This window comes from Mobula hypostoma, chromosome 2, assembly GCF_963921235.1.
Source record: "Mobula hypostoma chromosome 2, sMobHyp1.1, whole genome shotgun sequence".
In the NCBI taxonomy this organism is placed as follows: domain Eukaryota; kingdom Metazoa; phylum Chordata; class Chondrichthyes; order Myliobatiformes; family Myliobatidae; genus Mobula; species Mobula hypostoma.
The window spans coordinates 97,747,153-97,774,627 of NC_086098.1; the positions used below are offsets into that span (position 1 = coordinate 97,747,153).

The 27,475-nt window shown below is 41.4% G+C and overlaps 1 protein-coding gene across 7 annotated transcripts in view; it reads left to right on the plus strand.

Annotated features, from left to right (window-relative positions):
- Positions 1-665: 665 nt before the first annotated feature.
- The window catches only part of hace1 (HECT domain and ankyrin repeat containing E3 ubiquitin protein ligase 1), an 87,884-nt gene continuing 61,074 nt past the window's right edge, over positions 666-27,475 (plus strand). For all 7 annotated transcript variants that reach the window (XM_063040296.1, XM_063040294.1, XM_063040300.1 and 4 more), the window contains exons 1-6: positions 666-864; positions 4,667-4,721; positions 5,611-5,700; positions 6,371-6,475; positions 14,287-14,362; positions 27,171-27,302. In XM_063040296.1, the coding sequence (XP_062896366.1) occupies positions 786-864; positions 4,667-4,721; positions 5,611-5,700; positions 6,371-6,475; positions 14,287-14,362; positions 27,171-27,302 (537 nt within the window). In that variant the 5' untranslated portion in view covers positions 666-785. The remainder of the gene's footprint in view (positions 865-4,666; positions 4,722-5,610; positions 5,701-6,370; positions 6,476-14,286; positions 14,363-27,170; positions 27,303-27,475) is intronic.

Sequence of the window (27,475 nt, forward strand, 5' to 3'; positions counted from 1 at the left end):
CATCTGAGATCTCAGTCCAGAATAGCGCACTACTAGGAACAGCAAAGATACTGCGCCGAACCCTGAGGCTGCCATGCCTCTGGCAGAGGACCTGAGATTGAGGGAGGAATACACATATACATCGCCCATAAGGGGTGAGAAAAATATATAATTGTTAAATGTTCATTCAGAAATCGAAAGAATGTGTATGTTTTCACAGAGTGCAGAAATCTTACTGGGTTGTAGGAGTGAATGAGAGACTGTGAAAAGCAGCGCCATTAAAGGTTTTGAACAAATGAATGGATATTTTTTAGTTTGCCCTCCAGGAACTGTGTTGTTGGATGAATGAGACTTGGCGCACAACTGGCGAGGAAGAGTTGAAACCTGTAGAAAGGTAATGTTGAGCGTATGGGTGTTGGACACAGCTCATTGTAAATTTGCACACACGCAGAAATTGCACGGTTGATTCTGATGACCTCAAATCAAAAGAAGATAATTGGAGATTTAGAGTCAAGTATTGAAACCAACGACTTTTTAGCGAACTCCCACTTCCATCATTCATTGGAGATTAATGAAAACTACAAGTCCCAAAACAACGCAGTGCCACGCGCTGATTCGCGTCGGTGCTGCAGCCAATGGCGTGTGCGGAGGAGGCGGAAGTGCGATGACGAAGACGGCACGAACGGCCTGGGGTTCGGCTTGTGGTTTGAACGTGAGCCGGATGATGCGGAGCGGTGGTAGGTCCTGATCGGAGGGTGGGAGGCCAGAGTTCGGGCCGTACTTTCTTCCACTTGCTACGTCGGCAGATGATGGAGCGAGCGATGGAGCAGTTGAACCGGCTGACCCGTTCTTTGAGGCGGGCTCGGACCGTGGAGCTTCCCGAAGGTACAGAGTGTGCGGGACCCGCAGGGGGAGGCGAGTGGTACGAACCCTCGAGCAGTGGAGGAGGAGAACGTGTGGGGACTGACCATCACGGTGGTCAGGGCGGGCGGCGGGCATTCTGACTCCACAGTGGTGGGTAGTGGGAAGGCGGGAAGGAAGAAAGGTGCCTGACCCCGTTGTGGGGAAAGAGGAGAGGCGGCTTGAACCCCAGGGTGGTAGGGAAAAGGGGAGAGTGGGCTTGATCCCCGGGGTGGTGGGTGAAAAGGATTAGCGGTCTGACACCTGGGTTGTTGAGGAATCAGAAGGGGTGTCTGACCCCCATTGTAATGATGGGGTGGGGGTTGACCTGACCCTACCCGACCCCCAGGGCGGTGGGGGAAAATTAAAGGGGTGGCCTGATCGCCCAGGTCTGGGGAGCAATGGAAAGGGAGTCTGATTGCCAGTTCAGTGCAGGGGAAAGAGGATAGGATGCCTGATCCCTAGGGTGAGTGGAGAGGAGAGGGTGGGGTTGACCCCAGGGTGGTGGTGAGGGGGAGGTGTGGAGGTAGGGCCTGACCAATGTTCTTTCTAATTTGTAATGGCCAGTGTGCGCAAAAATCTTGTGCTGTGCAATTCTTTTGCCCAGTGACAGCAATGTGTGCACTGAATAATTTCTTCAATAAAAGCAGTATAAGTAAGCCCGTTGGAGTATCTGCAGACAAATTATTACAAACTCCACGTTGTCAACACCGTATAACCGTATAACAATTACAGCAGGGAAACAGGCCATCTCGGCCCTTCTAGTCCGTGCTGAACTCTTACTCTCACCTAGTCTCACTGACCTGCAGTCAGCCCATAACCCTCCATTCCTCTCCTGTCCATATAGCTATCCAATTTAACTTTAAATGACAACATCGGACCTGCCTCAACCACTTCTGCTGGAAGCTCGTTTCATACAGCTACCATTCTCTGAGTAAAGAAGTTCCCCCTCATGTTACCCCTAAACTTTTGCCCTTTAACTCTCAACTCATGTCCTCTTGTTTGAATCTCCCCTACTCTCAATGGAAAAAGCTTGTCCACGTCAACTCCATCTGTCTCCCTCATAATTTTAAATACCTCTATCAAGTCCCCCCTCAACCTTCTACGCTCCAAAGAATAAAGACCCAACTTGTTCAACCTTTCTCTGTAACTTAAGAGGTGAAACCCAGGTAACATTCTAGTAAATCTTCTCTGTACTCTTTCAATTTTATTGACAACTTTCCAATAATTTGGTGACCAGAACTGTACACAATACTCCAAATTTGGCCTTACCAATGCCTTGTACAATTTCAACATTACATCCCAACTCCTATATCAATGCTCTGATTTATAAAGGCCAGCATACCAAAAGCTTTCTTCACCACCCTATCCACATGAGATTCCACCTTCAGGGAACTATGCACCATTATTCCTAGATCCCTCTGCTCTACTGCATTCTTCAGTGCCCTACCATTTACCACATATGTCCTATTTTGATTAGTCCTACCAAAATATAGCACCTCATATTTATCAGCATTAAACTCCATCTGCCATCTTTCAGCCCACTCTTCTAACTGGCCTAAATCTCTCTGCAAGCTTTGAAAACCTACTTCATTATCCACAATGCCACCTATCTTAGTATCATCTGCATACTTACTAATCCAATTTACCACCCCATCATCCATATCATTAATGTATATGACAAACAACATTGGACCCAGTACAGATCCCTGAGGCACACCACTGGACACCGGCCTCCGATCTGACAAACAGTTATCCACCACTACTCTCTGGTATCTCCCATCCAGCCACTGCTGAATCCATTTTACTACTTCAATGTTAATACCTTACGACTGAACCTTCCTAACTAACCTTCCGTGTGGAACCTTGTCAAAGGCCTTACTGAAGTCCATATAGACAATATCCACCGCTTTACCCTTGTCAACTTTCCTAGTAACCTCATCAAAAAATTCAATAAGATTTGACAAATATGACCTTCCACGCACAAATCCATGTTGACTGTTCCTAATCAGACCCTGTCTATCCAGATAATTATATATACTATCTCTAAGAATACTTTCTATCAATTTACCCACCACTGACGTCAAACTCACTGGCCGATAATTGCTGGGTTTATTCTTAGAATCCTTTTTAAACAATGGAACAACATGAGCAATACGCCAATCCTCCAGCACCATCCCTGTTTCTAATGACATTTGAAATATTTCTGTCAGAGCCCCTGCTATTTCCACACTAGCGTTCCTCAAGGTCCTGGGGAATATCCTGGTCAGGACCCGGAGACTTCCCACTTTTATAATCCTTAAAAGCACCAGTACTTCCTCTTCTTTAATCGTCATAGTTTCCATAACTACCCTACCTGTTTCCCTTACCTTACAGAATTCAATATCCTTCTCCTTGGTGAATACTGAAGAAAAGAAATTGTTTAAAATCTCCCCCATCTCATTTGGCTCCGCACATAGCCATCCACTCTGATTCTCTAAGGGACCAATTTCATCGCTCACTATCCTTTTGCTGTTAATATAACTAGAAACCCTTTCTGCATGAGAAACTGGGAAAGGAAATGTGATTGATTATGATCATGAAATATATTTGCATGCCAATGAGGTTGATGGTAACAACTCTTTGCGTACAGTTTAAATTCCTTTGTGCGCTAGTAACAATAGATGTGTGCGCACCTTAGGTTCAATTAAACTAAAGAAATCACATATCAGCTTCTTCCGCCTGCACACTTGTGGCCCAAACAAAAATCTAAACACAGCCCTGAATCATAGTTATCTCACTCGCTTTTTAAACTCAAATATCAGAATACCCCCCAAAAAAACTCATGTTTTCTTTTAAGATCCAAGTTGAAATGTGAATTCATTGTATAAAGTAATACTAGTTCAAAATGGCAGAGTGGCAGAGTGCTCTACGTTGAGCCAGCTGCAGAAAATATATGAAGTGAGGCAGGAGCTGCTTTATGATAGATTTAGTGAAGCATGCAGACTTTGGGGATGAGAGTGATTGAGGTGAGGCGCTTCCTGTGAGGGAAATGACAGGAGTGGATTAAGCATTAGACTCTAAAATTGTCTCTACCCCAAGTTAGTGAAGTGGTACTGTTACAACAGCTGATACCTACTACTCTAGAATGATGCTGACCACAAACTGTTTTGCCTACTCAGTGAATGAGGACAGTCAAATACATGCTTTTCTATCTTGCAGAATCTGCTTTTGAACTTTGCATTGTACTCATTAGGAGAAAGTTACAACTTTGGGCAGTATGCAGTGTGAAAGCTTTGCAATGGGATTTGGTCATGGTGTGAAGTTTTAAAATCAGGTTGGACTCTTAAAGTTGTGCTTTGATTTCTTAAGGCATTGTATTAAGGACTCCTAAATCAGGAGTGGTGTGATATGAGTGAATACAGTATAGGCATCTGTCTGTTCTGTTTCAGTAAATGCACTTGCCCCATACTCTGCTAATGTACTCTAGAGCAGATATCATTGAAGTGGAAAATTGAATGCATTTTTCTCCTTACAAAGGGACTTAAGCTAGTTCACCTTTTATTATTTAGCTGAAAGAAGAAAAGTTAGGAATCCTGGTTCTTAAACTTAACTTGTGTTACTACAAACATTTATTTCAAATTCCATAAGAAAATAAGGATGAGGAAATACAGAAATGAAAATATGAAATAAAGAATATCTCTGTGTAAAGAGAAGATGTTTGAATCTGATGAAGCAGTGGGCTTAATGTATTAATGTAGCAGTGTTTCTTTTAGCTGAAATAACAACAGGTATTTTGTGCTTGTAGATAATGAAACCGCAGTTTATACGTTGATGCCAATGGTAATGGCTGATCAGCACAGGTGAGCTTCGTAGTCCAATACATTTCAATTATTTGAGACTAAATGGAAAGGGAGATTGCGTGATGATAATATTCTAATAGAATGAAAATTTAAAACACACAAGGATAAAACATGTTTACATATTTTATGAAGATTAAAGTAATTGGACCTTTTACTGTTAATGTCATTTTATCATGAGGGCCTGTTAAATCTAAATTAAAAGTTGTTGTCATGGTAATTGTCCTGGTAGTGCCATTAGAAGGTTACTCTTCCTGAATGTATTTATTGTGTATTTTGAGTATCAAGAACAGTGTGAGTAAATGCAATGTAAACGACTCCTTGTTCTGTCCCAGCAAACTACCTCAGGTTCATATTTTGGAGGGAGTCATGTGGATGGCCGGAAGTACAATGGACCAAGTCTGAGTAACTTTCATTTCACTTCATTGAATATGTGGGAGGCTAAAATTAATCTTTGTTTCAGAGGCTATGGCTATGGTTGTGTTGTGATATTGTATAGCTGCTATTTAACTATTTCTCTCCCTGATTTTGGTTCAAGTTGAAGTTCTTTCATGATAATTCTGGGCTATTATAACTCTTGCAATAATTCATTTTCGTATGTAATTGGACAAGGAGAACTAACTAATTTAAAACAGTTTTGATAAGGGGTCTTGACCAGAAATGCTGACTTTCCATTTCCCTCACAGATGCTGCTTGGCCTGTTGAGTTCCTTTGTGTGCATTGCCACTAATTTAAGCAATGTTCTTTATTATTTGTGAAGGCTAACGAGTTTCCCTGAAGAAGTTAAAAAAGTAATTGTATTATTTGCTGTTATTATGGAAATCTTCTATTGTAGTTTTGTGCATATCATTGAAACTATTTGCAATATTGTGTTATATTGTTTCTTTTTAAGGTCCGTTTCAGAATTGTTGACAAATTCAAAATTTGATGTCAATTATGCTTTTGGTCGTGTCAAGAGAAGCCTGTTGCATATTGCTGCAAAGTAAGATTCTAGAGAGTTTGCTATTTTTATGATTTACATTGCTATTACTTTATTACAAACTTCATTTTGTCTTCCATTAAATGTGTTTAACAGTTGTGCTAGATTACGGGGCTGGACATAGAGTTGGTTCAAGTCAATCTTTTCCATAGATATTGTCAATTTTGGTGGAACAAAAGTTGGTTAAATTGGACAAAATGTACTCCAAACCAGTTTACCTGGAAAATTATCTGGCTGCTTTTAGGACTGGACTGTTAATGGGTATTTTAAATAAGGCTGGTGGGAACGGCAGGAATGTTGTGGTCCATTCTACTTAAATCTCATTTATTATGCCCCTAAAAGTGAAAGTGTTGTGACTTATCTCTCAACACACACAAAATGCTGGTGGAACGCAGCAGGCCAGGCAGTATCTATAGGAAGAAGTACAGTCGACGTCTTGGGCCGAGACCCTTTGTCAGGGCAAAGGCTGCCTGGCCTGCTGCGTTCCACCAGCATTTTGTGTCTGTCACTTGAATTTCCAGCATCTGCAGATTTCCTGGTGTTTGTGACTTATCTCTCGGTGTTTTTCTTTTCCTGAAATCTGAAAGTTGGCATTATGAACTACTGGAATAAAATTGCAGTGATAAAATAAAAGTAATCATGCCTAATAATGACTATTTTCTTTACACCTCAGTTGTGGCTCTGTTGAATGCCTTATTCTGCTTCTGAAGAAAGGAGCAAATCCAAATTACCAGGATATTTCTGGGTGCACTCCCCTTCACCTAGCAGCTCGGAATGGGTGAGTATGCTGAGGCTTTTAAAGTCTTTTAATACATTAGTATTTTTTTCCACCTGGTATCTTTTATTAAGGGTTTATTTGGAATATAATGAAATACTAAGATTTGTCATGTAGAAGTATGTATTAATTATTGATTAAGCAATCAAATTATGCCACCAATGTGGCATTTTACCTGTATAGCAATGGATTCCATTATTTTTTTTTGTAATCCAAATGTCACCACCAGTGTATTTGTGTGTCTGTCCTTTGTATTTGGTGATGAGCACCATCTTAAACGATCCTTGTCTTTACAATGAAGGTTTTCCTATGAATTATGCAATGGAAATCAGTTATCCAACAACTGTGAAAGAATGGGAAAATGTTGGAGTGGTTTTTAAGAATTGGAGGGAATCCTGCACTGGTCAAAGTGTAGATTTGACAAGTAGAGTGTAGTACATTTTTGTAGATAATGCACAGCAGCCACAGTATGTCAGTGGTGGGGAGATGAATGTTTGAAATGAACTTAATGCCAGTGAAACAGGTTTATGTGTCTTGACATTGTATTGAGTATTGTGTATTGAGATTCCAGACAGTTGTTGGAGCTATACTCTTCCAGACAGGGAGAGTATTCCATTGCATGCCGAATTTATGTGCGTGGAGTGAGGAGCAAATCACTTGCCACTGGATACCCATGTGGCCGTAGTATTTTGTAGCTGGCCCAGATGAGATTCTCGTTGCAGTTTTTCGATGATTGTAATGCCGTATGATTTCAAGATAAGTCGTTAGATTTTTTATTGTAATAATCATTGCCTGGCACGTATCATAGATTACTTATCACCTATCAGCCCATTGTCTTGCAGCTAGTTGACATGGATTGCTTCACTTGTTAAGATTTTGCTGCTTTTTTTTTCAATTTTTGGGATCTGGGCAGTGTTGATAGGACCTGTGAAGGTGATGTTAAGCTGCCTTGAAGCAGAGGAGCCCTTCTGGTGAAGGTATTCCTATACTGTTCTTGGGTAGGGAGTTGAAGGATTTTAACCCTACCATACTTTCCAAATCAATGTGGTATGCAGTTTGGGGAGAAATTTTCAGGTGTTATCCATTTAGGAGATACTGTTGTAATAACCTAGGCATGTAACTTCAGTGCATTTATGGATGCTGCTCATCTATTCATCTAATCACATCTGTCCCACAATGTGAGGGAGTAAAAAGCTTTGCATTATGACTCTGTCACAGTGTATAGACATGTCAACTTATAATTCTAATGGCACGTAGAAAGAAGCTGTCCGTAGCCTGTTGGTCCTGGCTTTAATGCTATGGTACCGTTTGTCAGACAGAAGCAGTTTATGGTTGGGTTGACTGGTGTCCCCGATGATCTTTCAGAACTTCTTTACGCCTCTTTTGCTGTAAATGTCCTCAGTGGAGGGAAGTTCACATCCACAGATGCCCTGGGCTGTCCGTACCACTCTCTGCAATGCCCAGTGATCAAGGTTGGTGCAGTTCCCATACCAGGCGGTGATACAGCCAGCCAGGATGCTCTCAGTGGTGTCCCTGTAGAAGATCTTGTGGACTTGGGGGCCCATGCCGAACTTCTTCAATCGCCTGAGGTGGAAGAGATGTGCACAGTCCAGGTGAGATCTTCGGCGAGGTGTATACCAAGGAACTTAAAGCTACTCACCTTCTCAACTGCAGTCCTGTTGATGTTGATCGGGGCGAGCCTGTCTCCATTCTTTCAGTAATCTTACGATCAGCTCTTTTGTCTTTTGGACATTAAGGGAGAGGTTGTTATCTTGGCACCACTGTGTCAGGGTGTCTCGTCACTGCTAGAAATAAAGCCAGTCAATATCGTGTCATCTGCAAATTTGATCAGTAGATTGGAGCTGTGTGTTCAGCACAGTTGTGGGTGTAAAGGGACTCAGGATACAACACTGGGGGGCACCTGTGATGAGGGTCAGAGGGACAAGGGACAAGTGAGGGAGCCCACCCTTACCACCTGTTGGCAATCCAATAGGGAGTCCAAGAGCCAGCTGCACAAGGCAGAGGTCTCTGAGCTTCCTGTTAAGTCTGGAAGGAATTATGTTGTTGAATGCTGAGCTGTAGTCCAGAAACAGTATTCTAACGTATGCATCTCTCTTCTCCAGGTGAGTGAGGATGGTGTGTAGTGCTGTGGCTATGGCATTGTTGGTACAGTGGTTCCTTCGGTAGGCGAATTATAGGGGATCCAGTGTGGGTGGTCTCTTCTCTTCGGTTGTCCATCGAAATCCGATGACGATGTCCACTCCTTTAACAGTGAGAGCTTTGATGACTATACAGTACTGTCCTGGACCCACAAGCTCTATTGCAGGTGGGACATGTATATGTGGAAGTGGTGGCAACCATGGCTGCATTTCTCCTGGCTCTCTTCTGCTGTCTTCTGGTTGTTCTTTCCATCTCCAGAATATGAACCTCGTCCCTACACAGCTGTCACCACGTGGTATGGTCAGCAGCAACATCTTCCAGGTCCTCGGGTCTGATCTTGCACTTCCTTAATTCTTCATCTCATCCTTATAGTGCTTCTTTGGCCTTCCAGCTGAGCGTCGACCATATAACACTGGCCATGTAACACTCTGTGGGGTAGCCAACATGGGGCCTTATCACGTACCCCTGACACTGGGTGATCATGGTCTCAATACTCCTGCAGTTGGTCTTTACAAGTATTTCAGTGTGAGGTACCCGCTCACGCCAGGTAATTCCCAGGATGCACTGGAGGCAGCTTAGGTGGAAGCACTCCAAGGACTTGATGTGACGGCTGTAGGTTACCCAAGCTTCACAGCTATAAAGGAGGGTGGTGACACAGACCGCTTGGTATATGGTGACCTTTGTGGAGGGATGAAGGCTCTTGTTCTGAAAGACTCTACGCCGAAGTCTCCGAAAGGCAGCTGATGCCTGTTTAATGTGGCACTGGATGTTATCATCAATGCCACTATCCTCAGAGAGAATGCTCCCCAGATATTTATAAATTATGGGGTCAAGTCCCTTTTAAAGGCTAGAGCTGAGGCTTTTAGGTCCGGGGATACCAGTCGCGACACGGAATCCAGGCGTGAACTCCGGAAAGCCATTAAGGGCGCCAAGAGGCAATATCGACCATGTTGGAAGCGCAGGCTAACCAAAGGGATGCCAGTAGTCTATGGCAGGGTCTAAATGAGATCATTGGGCACAAAGAAAAGGCTGGGAATATCAATAACTGTGGCGCTTCTCTTCCTTATGAACTTAACGTATTCTATGCAAGATTTGAACAGAAGATGAACGTCCTGCTCCCTCCGGATGAACCGGACCTGGTGGCATCGAGATTCATTGTCACCGAGGAGGACGTTAGAAGGGCCTTCCTGAAGATAAATCCAAGGAAGGCGACGGGCCCAGATAGCGTCCCAGGACGGGTTCTCCGGGCCTGTGCAAGCGAGCTAGCTGGAGTGTTGGCTGATATCTTCAACTACTCCTCAATTCAGTCTAAGATCCCCTCGTGTTTTAAGAAGGCAACGATAATCCCAGTGCCGAAGAAGAGCAAGGTGGCATGCCTGAATGACTATCGACCTGTGGCTCTGACATCAATTGCTATGAAGTGCTTTGAGAGATTGGTTATGGCACACATCAACCATGGCCTACTGGTCAACCTTGACGCTTTGCAATTCGCCTACTGGAGCAACAGGTCAACGGCAGATGCCATCTCTCTGGCCCTACATTCCTCCTTAGAACACCTGGAGAATAAAGACGCATATATAAGGCTCCTTTTCATTGACTACAGCAATGCCTTTAATGCCATCATTCCAAATAAACTGATGCCTAAGCTCCGGAACCTGGGCCTTAGCACTCAGATCTGCAGCTGGATCTTCAACTTCCTCACAGACAGGACCCAGGCTATAAAAATAGGGGACAAGCTCTCCTCTACAATCACTCTGAGCACGGGTGCCCCACAAGGCTGTGTACTCAGCCCCCTGCTATACTCACTGTACACCCATGATTGTGTAGCCAAGTTTCCATCGAACTCAATATATAAGTTTGCTGATGACACAACAATTGTAGACGGTATCTTGGGTAATGATTAGTTTGAGTACAGAGAGGAAATTAAGAACCTGGTGGCGTGTGAAGACAATAACCTATTCCTCAATGTCAGCAAGATGAAGGAATTGGTTGTTGACTTCAGAAGGAGTAGCGGACCGCACGACCCAATTTACATCAGTGGTGCGCAAGTGGAACAGGTCAAAAGCTTTAAGTTCTTTGGGGTCAATATCACAAATGACCTGACTTGGTCCAATCAAGCAGAGTCCACTGCCAAGAAGGCCCACCAGCGCCTTTACTTTCTGAGAAAACTAAAGAAATTTGGCCTGCCCCCTAAAACCTTCACTAATTTTTATAGATGCGCCATAGAAAGCATTCTTCTCGGGTGCATCACAACCTGGTATGGAAGTTGTCCTGTCCAAGACCGGAAGAAGCTGCAGAAGATCGTGAACTTGGCGCAGCACATCACACAAACCGATCTTCCGTTCTTGGACTCACTTTACACTGCACGCTGTCGGAGCAGTGCTGGCAGGATAATCAAGGACACGACCCACCCAGCCAACACACTTTTCGTCCCTCTTCCCTCCGGGAGAAGGCTCAGGAGCTTGAAGACTCGTATGGCCAGATTTGGGAACAGCTTCTTTCCAACTGTGATAAGACTGCTGAACGGATCCTGACTGGATCTGGGCCGTACCCTCCAAATATTCGGACCAGCATCTCGGTTTTTTTGCACTACCTTACTTTCCATTTTTCTATTTCTCTATTTATGATTTATAATTTAAATTTTTAATATTTACTATCTATTTGTAATCCAGGGAGCGGGAAGCACAGAATCGCTATGATGATTGTATGTTCTAGTATCAATTGTTTGGTGACAATAAAGTATAAAGTATAAAATGGTAGGTCTGCTGTCACTTCTGATTTTTTCTTGTGGACGTGGTATTTATATGGCAAGTCAAACTGAGTTTCTGGACATTGGTTATCTTCAATACATTGTGGCAGGACACAGAGTGATGATAATGACGTTGGTCTGAATACAGCACTGTGAAACCGGGTGTTGGTCATCCTAATGAATAGACTTCAGATGGTCAAGATGTACAACCGTTGCTCCCTCCCCATAATCCTCAATAGATACTGTCCCAAGGCTGTGTGTTGGGCCCACTGCTATACACTACAGTCACACACAACTGTATGACCAAACACCGGACCAATCACATTATTGAGTTCGCCCAAGACAAAAGTGGCTCTCATCAACAATGATGAGAAGACCTGCACAGAGGAGGTGGAAGAGCTCGAGACCTGGTGCCAGGCAAATAACCCCTTCCTCAATGTCAGCAAGACAAAGGAGATGGTTATCAACTTCAGAAAAGCTTACACCACTCACCCCCCTTCACATCGGCAGCGTAGCAATGGAATCTGCTGAGAGTGCATAAATATCCAAATTCTTGTGGTCCCAGAACACATTCCCCACAGTCAAGAAAACTCACCAAAGCTCCTACTTTCTGAGGAGGCTGAAGAGAGCTGATATATGCACATCAATGGTCATGCTCTTTTACAGATGCACAGGGGAGAGCATCGTAACGTGCTGCATCACAGTCTGGTATGGAAACTGCACTGCTGCCTACAGTGGGGCTCTACAGTGGGGTAATTAAAACTGTGCAGCACATTTTACTGGCACCAGGCTTTCTGCCATCAAGGACAGACAAAAAGATGCTTGGAAAAGGCCAGTGGGATCATGAGGATCTCACCCACCTTGCTTATGGGCTGTTTGTCCCACTCTCATCAGGGAGGCTATGTAGTATCCGTGCCAGACAGTACTTTTCCCAAGCCGTCAGGGCTGATCAACAACTCCAACTATTAACCTAGCCTACCACCACCGCTATCTACACATTACCTAGCGTCACTTTATGCACGTACCATCAGTCTTTGTACAGTTATCTGTACGGTGTGTTTTATAGGACTGCTATATATCCTCATTTCTGACTTTGTGTTTGAATGATGACCATCGATGAAGCAGCTGAAGATGAAAAGTTTAAAAAAAAATGCAGCTGTTTGGAATTTTCATCTGAATTCACATATTGACTAAACCACAGGGATAGCAGAGTTCCTTGCTTGAAGGCTGTTATAACAGTTTGGTAATTTTGTAGCCCAGGTTATTAAGTGAATTGAAATCCTTCCACTGATATAGTATTTGAATTTGTTACTCGGGATCGATAGCCCGGGTGATTTAGTTATTGATCTTAGACTATAAGACATAGGAGCAGAATTAGACCATTTGGCCCATTGAGTCTGCTTCCCCATTCTCCTGTCTTCTCCCCTTAACCTTTGACTCCCTTACTATTCAAGAACCTTTCAACATTCACTTTAAGTATACCCAATAACCTGGCCTCCACAGCTGTCTGTGTCAATGATTCTTGTTATTTAATAGTTGTGCAATTATTGTGCCTATAGTATTTCAGAAGAATAATTCTCTGTTGCGGCAATAACCATGCCCAATGTTTGAAATGTTAGCCAACTGTCAAGTATTTTTCAGTTGTACATTTTGATCTAGGTAGAGTACTGTTTTTGCAGAAAAGACTATGGGCCAAATGGCCTAATTCTGCTCCTATATCTGTGGCCTCTTTTTGGCTTCTTCCACTAATTTCATACAGTAGAAATTTAAAATTTCACTGTAAATTTCACAGTACTGTTATAGGAACGGACCAAAAGTTGTCAAATCAACCCTCTTTGAGAACACTGAGTTGGTTGGATTTCCATCCAAAACCAGTTAAGTGTAGAAACTGAGGGGAGTCAGGCAGTACCATCAATGGAGCAGGTAGAATTGGGGTTGAGAGAGGAGAAATCTGGTGTTGGTGGATTTCGTTGTATTGTGCTGAAGGTCATTAATGAGGTCGGGACAAATATTTGCATGTGAGGTGACTTTAAATATAAAGTGGATCTACTTGGGTCAGGCAGAACATTTGAGTGAGACACAGTTAATGTTACAGGTTGCTGAGTTTTTTTCAGAACATTTCAAAGTAACTGGATCCTGTGGGACTTGACTCTGGTGAAGAAATTGTATTTTAGTTAGTGTATGATCATTCATAATGGGTCAAGTTGCAATAGGTGAAGAATGAAAACTGACAACTTTAGTGGAAAGAAGGCCAAGTGCACACCAGATCATGCAAGGTCTCCATTTCCCAACCACACAAGATAGAAGCCTCATAAATTGGAATTGAGGTTAATTGCAGGTCATGATGGCAAAAGTCAAAGATGGCAGTGATGATGATGGTATGGGGCCGCACGATGTGTAACAGTGCAATGTTTTATTGTGGCAGCTGTAGTAAGATCAGGATTCAATTCTCACTGTTGTCAGTAAGGAGTTTGTACATTCTCTCTGTGACTGCGTGGATTTTCTCCGGGTCCTATGGTTTTCTCCCACATTCCAAGGATGTATGGGTTATGGTTAGTGAGTTGGGGCATGCTGTGATGGTGCTGGAAGTGTGGTGGCACCTGCGGGCTGTCTGGCACAATCGTTACTAGTTTGATTTGAGATAAATGACTCCTTTCACTGTGCATGTTTGTTTTGATGCATGTGTGACAAATAAAGCTAATTTTTCATTGCAACTCTTGTTATTAAGATAGACAATATTTTTGTCCATTGAGTTTGGTTAGACATTACCAATAATGCAGTTGTGGAAGAGACAAAAAGGTAAGTCATCACTGATGTACGTGTGGAAATGAATGAGCCTCATTCATGTTCTTTGTTTTCATTTTAACCAATGGAAGTGTTGTCAAAGGATGTATTCTATTTACAGGCAGAAAAAGTGTATGGGAAAATTACTGGAGTATAGTGCTGATGTGAACATCTGCAACAATGAAGGACTGACTGCCGTATGTATAAAATCTGGTATTTTTCCTTTACTGTTAGCCATTAGAGCAGCAAGCTACAACGTGTAATTTTTTCTGTTTATTTATTGTTAAATGAATATGTAGATTAACATTTTAGAAAAGGTGCCTTTCATGATTTCAGAATATTGAAAGTGCTTTATAGGTAACGGTAGGCCTCCTTCCATGTTGCATTCTTTCTGTGAATGAAGAGATCTCTTTTCAAAACTAACTTGTTCTACAAAACCAAATAACTGGCAAGATTGAAAAACACACAAAAGATGATTACGTTTCATGGTAACCTGTTTGATGATTTTATTACAAGAAGATCAGGTACAACCTACCGAAGGCCATAGGCAATTCCAGATGAAGTTAGAGACAAAATTGGATGCATGACAGCTGTGGCAGGGTTTGCATGCCATTATTTCCCATAAGGCGAAATCTTAACATCATAAATGGCAGTGATGCTTCGCGCTCTGATGAGTTCAATGACTCTTATGGATGATTTGAAAGGGGGAATAAAACTACACTTGTGTGAATCCTCACAGCATCTGGTGACCCTGTGATCTGTCTCCGAAGCTGACGTTAGCACATCCTTCAAGAGGGTGAGACCTCACGAGGTGTAATGCACTAATAGCATACCTGGCAAGATACTGAAAACCTGTGCTGATCAACTGGTTAGAGTGTTCAGTGACACATTGAACCTCTCACTGCTGTAGTTGTAAGTTCCCACCTGCTTCGAGGAAGCATCATTCATACCAATGCCCGAGAAGAGCAAGGTGAACTGCCTCAACGATTAACACCTAGTACAGGGGTCCCCAACCTTTTTTGCACTGCGGACCGGTTTAATATTGACAATATTCTTGTGGACTGGCCGATGGGGGGGGGGGTGGCGGTTGTAGGGTTGCCAACGAACAAGAGTAGCAGTCAAATGCGTTGTTTACCCGAAAGACTACAATGACCATGAAGCCTTGCGTGGGCACCAATGCGCATGCGCGTCGTGACCTGCCGATTCCTGCCCCCCAAAGCAAATACTTTTTGGCGATTCTGTTCGTGGGGGTGGGTGTTGATCACTACCGGAATATAGGTGATAAGTGGGTAATACACTCAATTTTGTTTCTAAAAAGGTTTATCTAATGAATTTAATATTGAACACAGCGCATATTTTCCTCGCATGGATATAATGATAAGTCAATTATCAGGGGAGCTTGAAATGTTGAACGAACTTCCAGTAGAAATGGCAGAAGCAAGTTCGATATGATCATTTAAAGAAAAATTGGATAGGTATATGGACAGGAAAGGAATGGAGAGTTATGGGCTGAGTGCAGGTCGGTGGGACTGGGTGAGAGTAGCGTTCGGCACGGACTAGAAGGGGAGAGATGGCCTGTTTCCGTGCTGTAATTGTTATATGGTTATATAGGTCACTTATAAGTCAATAGCATCATAACATTTTAAGTAATATTTGGATATTAAACGCACAGCACATATTTCCCCCGTATGAATATATAAAATCATTGCAACACACCAATATCGCTGAATCAGTGGGAGCCCTGGGCTTGTTTCCCTGCAACAACACTGTCCTATCAAGGGGTGTTGGGAGACAGCGATACTCGAAGGGGGTTCCTGATGTCCAGTCTATTCCGCAGTTTAGTTTTCGTTGCATTCATTGCAGAAAACTCCGCTTCGCAGAAAAATGTTGGAAATGGAAGCAACGTTTTCAGCGCTTTCGTGGCTATCTCAGGATATTTAGCCTTGACTTTGATCCAAAATGCCGACAGAGATGTTATGTCAAACATACTTTTCAGCCCATTGTCATTTGCAAGCTCGAGGAGTTGATTGCCTTCCCGCCCTGACACGGATGACGCGTGGGTCATGACCTCGCATGCGTAATGGCTGATCGGTGGCCGTGACAGGGAATGAGGAAAAGTGCAGCTGACCAAATCATATCGCTTCTTCGCGGCCCAGTAGCACATGCTCTGCGGCCCAGTGGTTGGGGACCGCTGACCTAGTAGCATTCATTTATAGTGTGATGAAGTACTTTGAGAATTTGGTCATGGGTATGATTAAGTCCTGTCTGAGCAAGAACCTGGACTCATTGCAATTTGCTGAATGCCAAAGGAGGTCTACAGCAGGCAGAATTTCTCTGGCTCTTAATTCATCCTTACTGATTACAGATCAGCATTCTATGCAATCATTCCCTCAGTACTAATTAACAAAATTTAAAACCTGGGCCCCTGTATCTTCCTCTGCTACTGCATTATCAACTTCCTCATCAGGAGACCACAGTCAGCGTGGATCAGTAAGAACATCTGCTTACTGATAACCAGCTCAGGTGAAACACAAAGTGGTATGCTTAATCCACTGCTCTACTCTCCCTACACTCCTGACTGTGTGGCTCGACACAACTCCAATGTCGTCTATAAATTTGTTGATTGCAGAATCTCTGGTGATAGTGAGATAAATTGGCTGGTTGACTGGTGTCGCAACAATAAACTTACACTCAACATTAACAAGAGCAAGGAATTGTGTACTTCAGGAAGGGTAGGTTGAGAGAATGCACACCAGTCCTTATTTAGTGGTCAGCAGTTTCAAGTTTCTGGGCATCAATGTCTCAGAGGATATGTCCAAGCCAAACGCATTGATGCAATCACAAAGAAAGCATGGCAGCAACTGTGCTTTATTAGGAGTTTGTGGAAATTTGGTATGTCACCAAAAGCTAGCCAATTTCTATATATTTATGCGGAGAACATTCTGACGGGTTGTATCACTGCCTGCTATGAAGGCTCCAGTGTGCACAATTGAAAGGGACTGGAGAGAAGTGTTTGATGGCTCAGGGCCTGTACCCTCTGGAGTTTTGAGGAATGAGGGGGTATCTCATTGAAACCAATTGAATATTGAAAGGCCAACATAAATGGATTTGGAGAGGATGTTTCCTATAGTGGGAGGGAGCCTGGACTATAGGGCATAGCCTTAGAATACAAGGACATCTGTTTGGAACAGAGATGAGGAATTTGTGTAGCCAGAGCGTGGTGAATCTGGAATTCATTGCTACAGATGGTTGTTGAGGCCAAGTTATAGAGTATATTTAAAGCAGAGGTTGTTAGGTTCTTGATTAGTAAGGGCGTCAAAGTTTATGGGAAGAAGAGAAGAGAATGGAGTTGAGAGGGACAATAAATCAGCCATGATGGAACGGTGGAGCAGACTCATTGGGTTAAATGGCCTAGTATAATATGTCTTATGGTCTTATGGACAGGATTGTAGACTTGGCCTGCTCCATCATGAGCAAAAGGACATCTTCAAAAGGTGATGCCACAAGAACCTCAAGGGACCTCAAGAAACCTCACAGTCTGTGACATGCCTCTTCTCATTTCTGCCATCAGGGAGGAAGTACAGGAGCCTGAAAACACACACTCAATGTTTCGGAATCGGCTTCTTCCCCTCCACCATCAGATTTATGAATGGTCCTTTAATGCTATCTCATTCTTTTGTTTTCACATTATGTATTTATTTATTTACGTTGTTGTTCTTCTTCTTCTCCACGCTCTGTGGCACATCAGGCGACAACCATGCCATTTCTTGAGCTTCTTTGTCTATTATTATGACGCCGAGTTGCTAGCTTGATGCTTGACCCAGCATGGATGGAAAGTGTGAAAGAGGCCGGCTGGATTCCAATCCAGGACCACTTGTCAGACTCTTGGCAGTGTGGAGGATCAGAGGGATCTTGGGGTCTGAGTCAAAGCAGCTGCGCAGGTTGACTCTGTGGTTAAGAGGGCGTACGGTGTATTGGCCTTCATCAATCATGGAATTGAATTTAGGGGACTTCCGGGTCATCAAGGGAATGGTGGTGTAAGGAAAAGGTCTCTCGACAAAAAAGAAGGTAAACTGCCCCAAAATCGAATTTAGACAAATACTTAATATTGCATAACTATATTAATAAAAGGGGCAAGGATGATGTCTAAGAACAAGATTTAAAAAGTCTGCTCCGAAGGCTGATAAACATAAAGAGACGCAGCAAGGCGATGGGCCTAGCTCCCCCACGGCAATCCAGGACGGAGATAATGAGGGGGAATCGGTGACTCTGTCTTTGATTCTTGGAGAGATTCGCGAGTTCCGACAAGATAACAGCAAACAGCTGGAAGATATTAAAGGAGAAATAGTAAATACTAACTCGCGGATAGATGAAGCCGAAGCGAGGATTGTTGGAATTGAAGAGAAGCTACAAAACGCCGAGGAAGTGATAGCAGAAATGCTGAAGCTGCGAGACCAGCTCCAGTGGAAACTAATAGATCAAGAAGGCCGCTCAAGAAGGGAAAATGTGAGGATTTACGGAGTTCCTGAAGGAACCGAAGGTAAACCCGGATTGATGATTCTCTTCATAGAGAAGCTGCTTAGAGAGAATCTTGATATACCGGCCGCAAAAGACCTACAGATAGAAAGAGCTCACCGCGCGTTGGCACCACAGCCCCCGGCAGGCGCCCAGCCCAGATCAATTCTAGTCAGATTTCTCAGTTACAGAACGAAGGAAGAGGTGCTTAAAAGGACATGGCAAAATAAAGGTTTCATGTGGAACAACTGTAAAATCAGTTTAGACCACGACTACGCACCGGGGATTCTTACCAGATGGAAGGAATATACGGAAACACGGAGACTCCTGAAAGAAAACAACATCAGATTCCAGACCCTGTATCCAGCTCGGCTGAGAGTCTTTTACGACGAAGGGACAAAAACTTACGCTACGGTGCAGGAGACAACGTCGGACCTGGCGGACTGGGGACTACCTATTAAAGTTATCACCCAACCGGAGTCGCTACTGGAGAGGATTCGGCAGAAGTCGTGGCAGTTAGTGGGGCGAGGATGCTCCACAAGAACCAGAATGTCAAACTACAAGAAAAGCTGCAAATATTCAGACGCGAATGTACAGAGAATACAGATTAATTAAGAGAAATGACTGAAAAGAGTAAATCGGACTTAAAGGTAAAATGAAAACTGGTAACTGAAAATAAACTAGGCGGAATAACTTGAATGATAGCAATTTGGTCGAGACATAAATAGGAGAAAGTTCTCTATGATTATTCAAACTGCTGAGGGCCCTCTAACACAGGGTGAAGATAGAGGTTATCCCTCTGAACTGAGGGGGGTCGGTGCTCAGGCCTCACTGTTGGAAGTCGGGAAAAGTTTTCAAATGTTACACGTTCAAAAATGTCTAGGGTGTGGTTATATGTCTTGGTTTACTGTTGAGAAGGGATTGCTTACTGTTTGGTTAGAAAAGGAGAGTTTTTTTTCTACTAGAGAAAAATGCAAACTGAATTGGTAAAAATAATTTCCTATAATGTTAATGGGGTTTTGAATCCAATTAAAAGAAATAAGATTATGTCTAAATGGAAAAAAGAGAGGGCACAAATAGCTTTCCTCCAGGAAACACATATGAGCCAATCTGAACATGGAAAATTAAAAAGAATGGGCTTTAAGCATGTATTTTATTCATCATATAAATTGAGTCACAAAAGAGGTGTAGCTACTTTAATATCAAGTACTCTTAATTATGAACATATTTCAGAGACTAAAGACAAAGAAGGACGGTTTGTAAAAATCACAGGAAGAATAGAAGGTACAGAAATAACATTGCTGAATGTTTATGTTCCTCCAGGTTGTGAATGGTTATTTTATAGATACATTTTTGACCTAATGGTCAGTCCTCAAGGGGTAGTAATTTGTGGAGGGGATTTTAATATTAGATTAAATCCTGTATTAGATTCTTCAAGAATAGTTACTCAGAATAAACCTCTGACTCGGAAAATGAATTCATTGATGGAGGAGTTGGGAATTATAGATGTCTGGAGGGAATTACACCCTACTAGTAAAGATTATACACATTACTCTTTCCCTCATTCAGCCTATTCAAGGATAGACTATTTCTTTATCTATAATACAGATAGACTCAGGATAAAAAACTGTAATATTGCAACAATTGATCTGTCGGATCATAGCCCAGTCTCTATGTCTCTAATCCTGGAAAGGAAAATGAGGAAAACACTATGGAGGCTAAACTCACATATACTCAATAACCCGAAAGTAATGGAGAGATTGAGAAATGAAAGAATATCTAGACCTTAATGACACGGGAGAAACATCATCAGTGATCTTATGGGATACATTGAAAGCTGTACTGAGAGGGAAAATTATTTCCATTACCACTCACATGAAAAAAATCAATGCACAAAAATTAGCAGACCTTCAAGGAAAATTAAAACAACTTCAAGTTGTAGATAGCAACAAAAGTAATTCAAATCGAAAACCAGAAATTAGGAAATTGCAAAGTGAAATTGACGATATTCATACGTTGGAAACTCAAAGAAATTTTCTTTACCTGAGACAAAAGAATTATGAAGTAGGAGGTAAATCAGCTAGATTATTAGCATATAAATTACGAAAACAACAAGCAGACAATACAATTCATAAAATAAAGAATCCAAAGACAAAGCTTGTGGAGAGTACAATAGGGAAAATTCAAGAGAGTTTTGCAACATATTATCGAGAGCTGTACTCCCAACCCCAGGCCCCCAATGAGCCCTATATAGACAGTGTATTGAATTTTTTAGATCTACCTAAACTTATAGATTTACAAAATGAAAGTTTATTAGAACCAGTAACTGTCAAAGAACTGAACGTGGCCATCCCTAGGTTAAAGGCTGGAAAGTCCCCGGGTTCTGATGGGTTTACCTCAGAGTGGTACAAGTCCCTGAAGACACAGTTAGCCCCATTACTACTTAACACCTTTAATTGGATCTTGCAGAGAGGAGAAACTCCACCTTCCTGGAGAGAAGCGATTATTTCAGTTACTCCTAAAGAGGATAAAGATAAACTAGAATGTGGCAATTATCGGCCAATTAGTGTTCTTAATTTAGATTACAAACTATTTACATCTATATTAGCGCGCAGATTGGAAAAGCTTTTACTTGGCCTAATCCACTTGGACCAGACTGGATTTATTCAACAAAGACAAACACAGGACAACATAAGGAGAACTCTGCACATATTAGAACAGGTTAATAAGAACGAGACAGAGACAATGGTAGTAGGATTGGACGCTGAGAAAGCTTTTGATTCGGTTAGTTGGGCGTTCCTATACAGAGTGTTAGGAAGATTCGGCTTTCAAGAAAAGTTTATTGAAAGTAATTCAGACTCTATATGACAGCCCTACAGCCCGAATTAAGATAAATGGGGACCTCTCTGACTCCTTCATCTTAGAGAGAGGCACTAGACACGGATGCCCAATTTCTCCTCTCCTTTTTGCGCTATATATTGAACCGCTTGCCCAACTAATAAGACAGAACGAAATCGTAAAAGGTATCAAGGTGGCAGGGATTGAACAGAAAGTGGCGTTATTCGCAGATGATGTTTTGGTCTATCTGAGTGAACCAGAAAAATCATTTATAGGATTGTTTACACTGTTGGATGACTTTGGGAAAATATCAGGTTATAAAATAAATGTAAAGAAAACGCAGGTTATGTCCCTAAATTATACACCATCCAAAAAATTGCAGGATACATACGATCTTAAGTGGGAAGCTAAATCATTAAAATATTTAGGAATAACCCTGCCGAAGGATCTTTCAACACTGTCACAGGTAAATTATGGGCCATTAATCTCAGAGATAAAAGCAGATATGCATAGATGGAATCTATCCCCTTTTTACGTTGAAATTCAAGGATAAATACTATAAAAATGAATATTCTTCCTCAGTTATTGTATCTTTTCTGTACTTTACCGGTGGAGGTGGAAGATAATCAATTCAGGGAATGGGACAAATGGATTTCCCGCTTCATTTGGCAAGGAAAGAAACCTAGAATTCGATATAACACCTTACAGTTAGGGAAGGAAGGAGGAAGTATGGTTCTTCCTTGCCTGAGAAATTATTTTTATGCCTCACAGATAACCCCTCTATTATATTGGTGTAATAGGGAATATAAGGCTAGATGGAAGGAAATAGAATGTGGATTAGTTGACAGTTTTCCTCTACAGGCCTCAATAGCTGACAAAGGATTGATGGCCCAGTTGGAAAAATTTAAAAAACAGTTGGATAAATCTTATATTAAAAGTATGGCAGAAGGTGGTTAATTCATGTGGAATTAGTAACATGTTAAAACTCTTTAGATGGTGTGCATATGATACCGAATTCCTTCCCAACAGAGGAGATAAAAGATTTGAGCTATGGATAAAGAAAGGTCTTACAACCTACCTCTCATTTATAGATAAAAGAGTATTACAAAGTTTCCAAATCCTGCAGGACAAACATGGCCTAGAACATAATGACTTTTTTAGGTACCTTCAAGTACGAAACTATGTTATCCAGAGTTGTAGATATACAGACCTATCAACAGTAGAATTAGAATTTTTCAAGATTCTGAATTCGGCTTGCAGTTCAATACCTAGTAAATCAGTTTCTCGATTATATAATGCACTCTCCCATGCTAAAAATGTAAATACACTGTATATTAAAGAGAAGTGGGAGAAAGAAGCGGGGTTGGTATTTTCAGAGGAGACTTGGGGGAAAATCTGCAGCTTTCAATGGTCCTCGACTAATTCTTTGACTTGGAGAGAACATTGTTGGAAAAACATTATAAAATACTTCAAGACCCCATATCAGGAAAAATATAAAGATACAAACGTGACATGTTGGAGAAGGTGCGGCTCCAAGGAGGCAAATCATTTTCATATTTTCTGGGATTGCCCTAAATTAAGTCTATATTGGGAAGGTATTCATAGAACATTAGTTAAGGTACTTAGGTCCCAGATACCTCTGAGTCACTCTATTTGGGGCATGTATTGTTTCTTGAACGGAAGGAAGATATAAAGTTGCTGCAGGCCCTCTTAGCGGCAAGTAAGAAATCAATCACTAGAAAGTGGCTAAATCTAATACCACCTACATTAGAAGATTGGCATGAAATTATCTTGGAAATATTTAAAATGGAAAAGTTGACTTACTCCCTGAGAATTCAAAAAGAAAAATTTTATCAAATTTGGAATAAATGGATTGAATATATAACCCCAATGCGAGCAGACTTTAGATGACTCTCCTAATGATTTATACTGCTCTTCCCATCAACACAGTAATATTGCTAATGTAAGCACCCCTAGTCTAACTGTCTTTTTTTTTTGTTTTCTTTTGGAAAATAGAGAATTAACACAAGTAAAGGGAAAGATTTGGGAAAGGGATAAAAAATGAAAAAATTAAGTAAATAAGTACATAGAGATTGGATAGTTATGTCTGCGGGCAGAAGCAGGCATGAACAAATTAGGATATAAACACCTACAATGGTTGTTACATAGGCAAAATACAACATTTTGGACCAGTGGAAATGGTCCAGAAGAGTTATATGGAAACTATTATTACCATTTTTCTTAACAACTAATACCATTACTTAGCCTAATAGATTAGAATTACCACAGTACATAATTATCTATTTAAATGTCTAATTTCCTTTTATATCATCTCAATGTGTACTTAAGAATGTATAAATAATTATAGTTTTATACGTATAAAAAAATGGAAAAGGTTATATGTGTGAAAATAGTACATGATATTTGTGAATTCCTTATCCAAATAAAAATAAAATTTAAAAAAAAAGGAACTGAATTTAGGAACCGAGAGGTAGCGTTGCAGCTATATAGGACCCTGGTCAGACCCCACTTGGAGTACTATGCTCATTCTGGGTCGCCTCACTACAGGAAGGATGCGGAAGCCATAGAAAAGGTGCAGAAGAGATTTATGAGGATGTTGCCTGGATTGGGGAGCATGCCTTATGAGAATAGGTTGAGTGAACTCGGCCTTTTCTCCTTGGAGCGACGGAAGATGAGAGGTGACCTGATAGAGGTGTATTAGATGATGAGAGGCATTGGTAGTGTGGATAGTCAGAGGCTTTTTCTCAGGGCTGAAATGGTTGCCACAAGAGGACACAGGTTTAAGGTGCTGGGGAGTAGGTACAGAGGACATGTCAGGAGTAAGTTTTTTACGCAGAGAGTGGTGAGTGCGTGGAATGGGCTGCTGGCAACAGTGGTGGAGGTGGATACAATAGGGTCTTTTAAGAGACTTTTGATAGGTATATGGAGCTTAGAAAAATAGAGGGCAGCCTTGTAATTTCTAAGTAGGGACATGTTCAGCACAACTTTCTGGGCCAAAGGGCCTGTATTGTGCTGTAGGTTTTCTATGTTTCACTCGCCTTTAAGTCTAGCGCGGGTACCACTACACTACTAGCCGGCTTTTTACTTCTGTGACTTTGGAATTTTTATATCTTGCACTGTACTGCTTCCACAGAACAACAAATTTCACAGCATATGTCAGTGATAAGAAACCTGAAACTGATTTTTGGACAGATTACAGTAAACCAATGTTACACTAGTCACAGAGTAATACAGCACGGAAACGGGACATTTGGATTTGTGGAAAGGAAGTAGTGTCAGGTAATTCTTAAATTGAGGATGAAACCAGAATAGATGAACAAGAACCGTTTGATATCGATTTGGATTTGCAAAACACCACATGATTATTAAACAGATTTGACATGGAATCATGCACCGAATAGAAGAAAAAGGGTTTCATTTTTGAGTTGGGGTTAAGTGATGAGTTAGGTGCTGGAAGCATTGGTGGTGGTGTGCCTGGATTTCAGTCTATATCAATAATTGGATGAGGGAATTATAGTTGCAAGAAAAAGTTTGTGAATTCTTTGCAATTACCTGGTTTTCTGCATTAATTACTCGTATGTGGTCTGATCTTCATCTAAGTTGCATTAATAGACAAACACAATCTGCCTAAACTAATAACACATAAACAATTGTATTTTCATGTCTTTATTGAACACGTTGTGTAATCATTTACAGTCCAGGCTGGAAAAAGTATGTGAACACTTGTTTTTAATAATTGGTAGAATCTCCTTTAGCAGCAATACCCTCCACTAAACGTTTCTTGTAGCTGCTGATCAGACTTGCACAATGGCGAGGAGGAATTTTAGTACTTTCCTCCACACAAAACTGTTTCAATTCATCAATATTTCTGGGATACCTTGCCTGAACAGTCCTTTTCGGGTCATGCCACAGCATCTCAATTGGGTAAGGTCTGGATTCTGACGCGGCCATTTCAAAACATAAATCTTCTTCCTTTTAAACTATTCTGTTGTTAATTTACTCTTGTGCTTCAGATGGTTGTCTTGTTGCACCATCTAACTTCCATTCAGCTTCAGATGACGGACTGCTCTCCTGACATTCTCCTGTAAAGTGTCTTGATACAATTTTGAATTCTTTGTTCCCTCAGTGATTGTAGGCTGTCTGGGCTCTGAGGCAGCAAAGCTGCCCCAAACCATGATGGTCCTCTCATATTGCTTCACAGTTAGGACGAGATTTTGGTGTTGATGGGCAGTGCCCTCTTCCTGTAAACAAAGGTGTGTGCATTTCTGCCAAAAAGTTAACTTTTGTCTTGCCTGTCCAAAGAACATTGTCCCGGAAGCGTTGTGAAACATCCAGGTAGTCTTTTGCAAACTTGAGACATGCAGTAATGTTATTTTGGAGAGCAGTGGCTTCCTCCGTGATGTCCTTCCATGAACACCGTTCTTGTTCAGTGTTTTATTATGGTGGATGCAAGTTCTAGAGATTTTGGCAGATCTTTTGCTGTTGCCCTTGGATTCTTCTTCAGCACCTTCAGCATTGCGTGTTGTGTTCTTGGTGTGATCCATGCAGGTTGCCCACTCCTAGGGAGTGTAGCAACAGTACTGAATTTCCTCCATTTGTAGATATTTTCTCTTACAGTGGACTGATGAACACTCGGGTCTTTAGAAATGCTTTTGTAGCCCTTTGCAGCTTCATGTATCTCTGCAGCTCTTCTAAGGTCCTCTGAAGTTGTTTTGATCGAGGCATGGTGCACATAAACAGGCCTTTCTTGAGAAGAGCAGGCTCTGTCAGTAACCTGACTTTGAGTGTCTTTTCTTATAGGGCAGGGCACCTCGACAGCCCACACCTCCAATCCCATCTCATTGATTGGAACACCTGACTCCAAATAGCTTTTGTAGAAGGCTTTGCCCCAAGAGGTTTACATACTTTTTTGAACTTAAACTGCGATTGTTTAAATGGTGTACTCAGCATTGAGGAGAGGAAGTACAATTTTTTGTGTGTTAATAGTTTAGGCAGATTATGTTCTGTCTATTATTGTGATTTAGATAAAGATCAGACCACATTTTATGTGTAATTAATGCAGAAAACCAAGTAAGTGTAATGTTTAAGTTCGATGATGATGTGAAGCAAAATGCCATGTATGCAGTGAGCAGGATGTTCAGAGGCTTCAGGGGGCAAAAGATAAGTAAATGGAGTTGATTCAAGTTGTTCCATTTTAATTTGCAATTTATTAAAGAAGATTATTGCTGAAAATTGCATTTTTGTTAATTGGCTTTACAGTATTTTGTACTTATTTAACTGTGTGCTAATTTGGGGTCTGGAGATATATGCGGAAAATGTAGTTTGATCCATAACTTTCTAATAAAACTACTCCAATTTGTTATATCAAAGTCTGATTTATACCTTTTATATAAATGAAGTTTTAGCAAATATAGAATAAATAATGCTACATGGCATCAATCTTGATTTTGGGATTTAAAGAAAAGAATTTATAGATCTCTCAGGTTGCTGAAGCAACAGGAAATTGCAAGAAATGCATGGTCTTTGCTGTTTATCTCTGGTTTTATACACAGAAATCCAATTATTTTACAATTAAGTATATCGCAACAAGTAAATTGCAACAATTTAAAGAAAGCAATTTCTTTGCTGCAGATTCATTGGCTGGCTGTCAATGGACGCACTGAGCTTCTTCATGATCTACTGCAGCATGTTAGTAATGTGGATGTTGAAGATGCAATGGGCCAGACTGCTTTACATGTGGCTTGTCAGAATGGGCATAAGACGGTTAGTACAAAAGCCTTAAAAGAAAAGCAATGGTTTGATGCCATTTTGAATTGCTTTTGCAACTGTCAAACAGAAAAATATTGTTTTTAAACATCTCGATGGACAACATAATGTATTTTAAAATGAAATTTCAATTCATGAGTATTTTTGAATGCATTGCATTTATTTCTAAA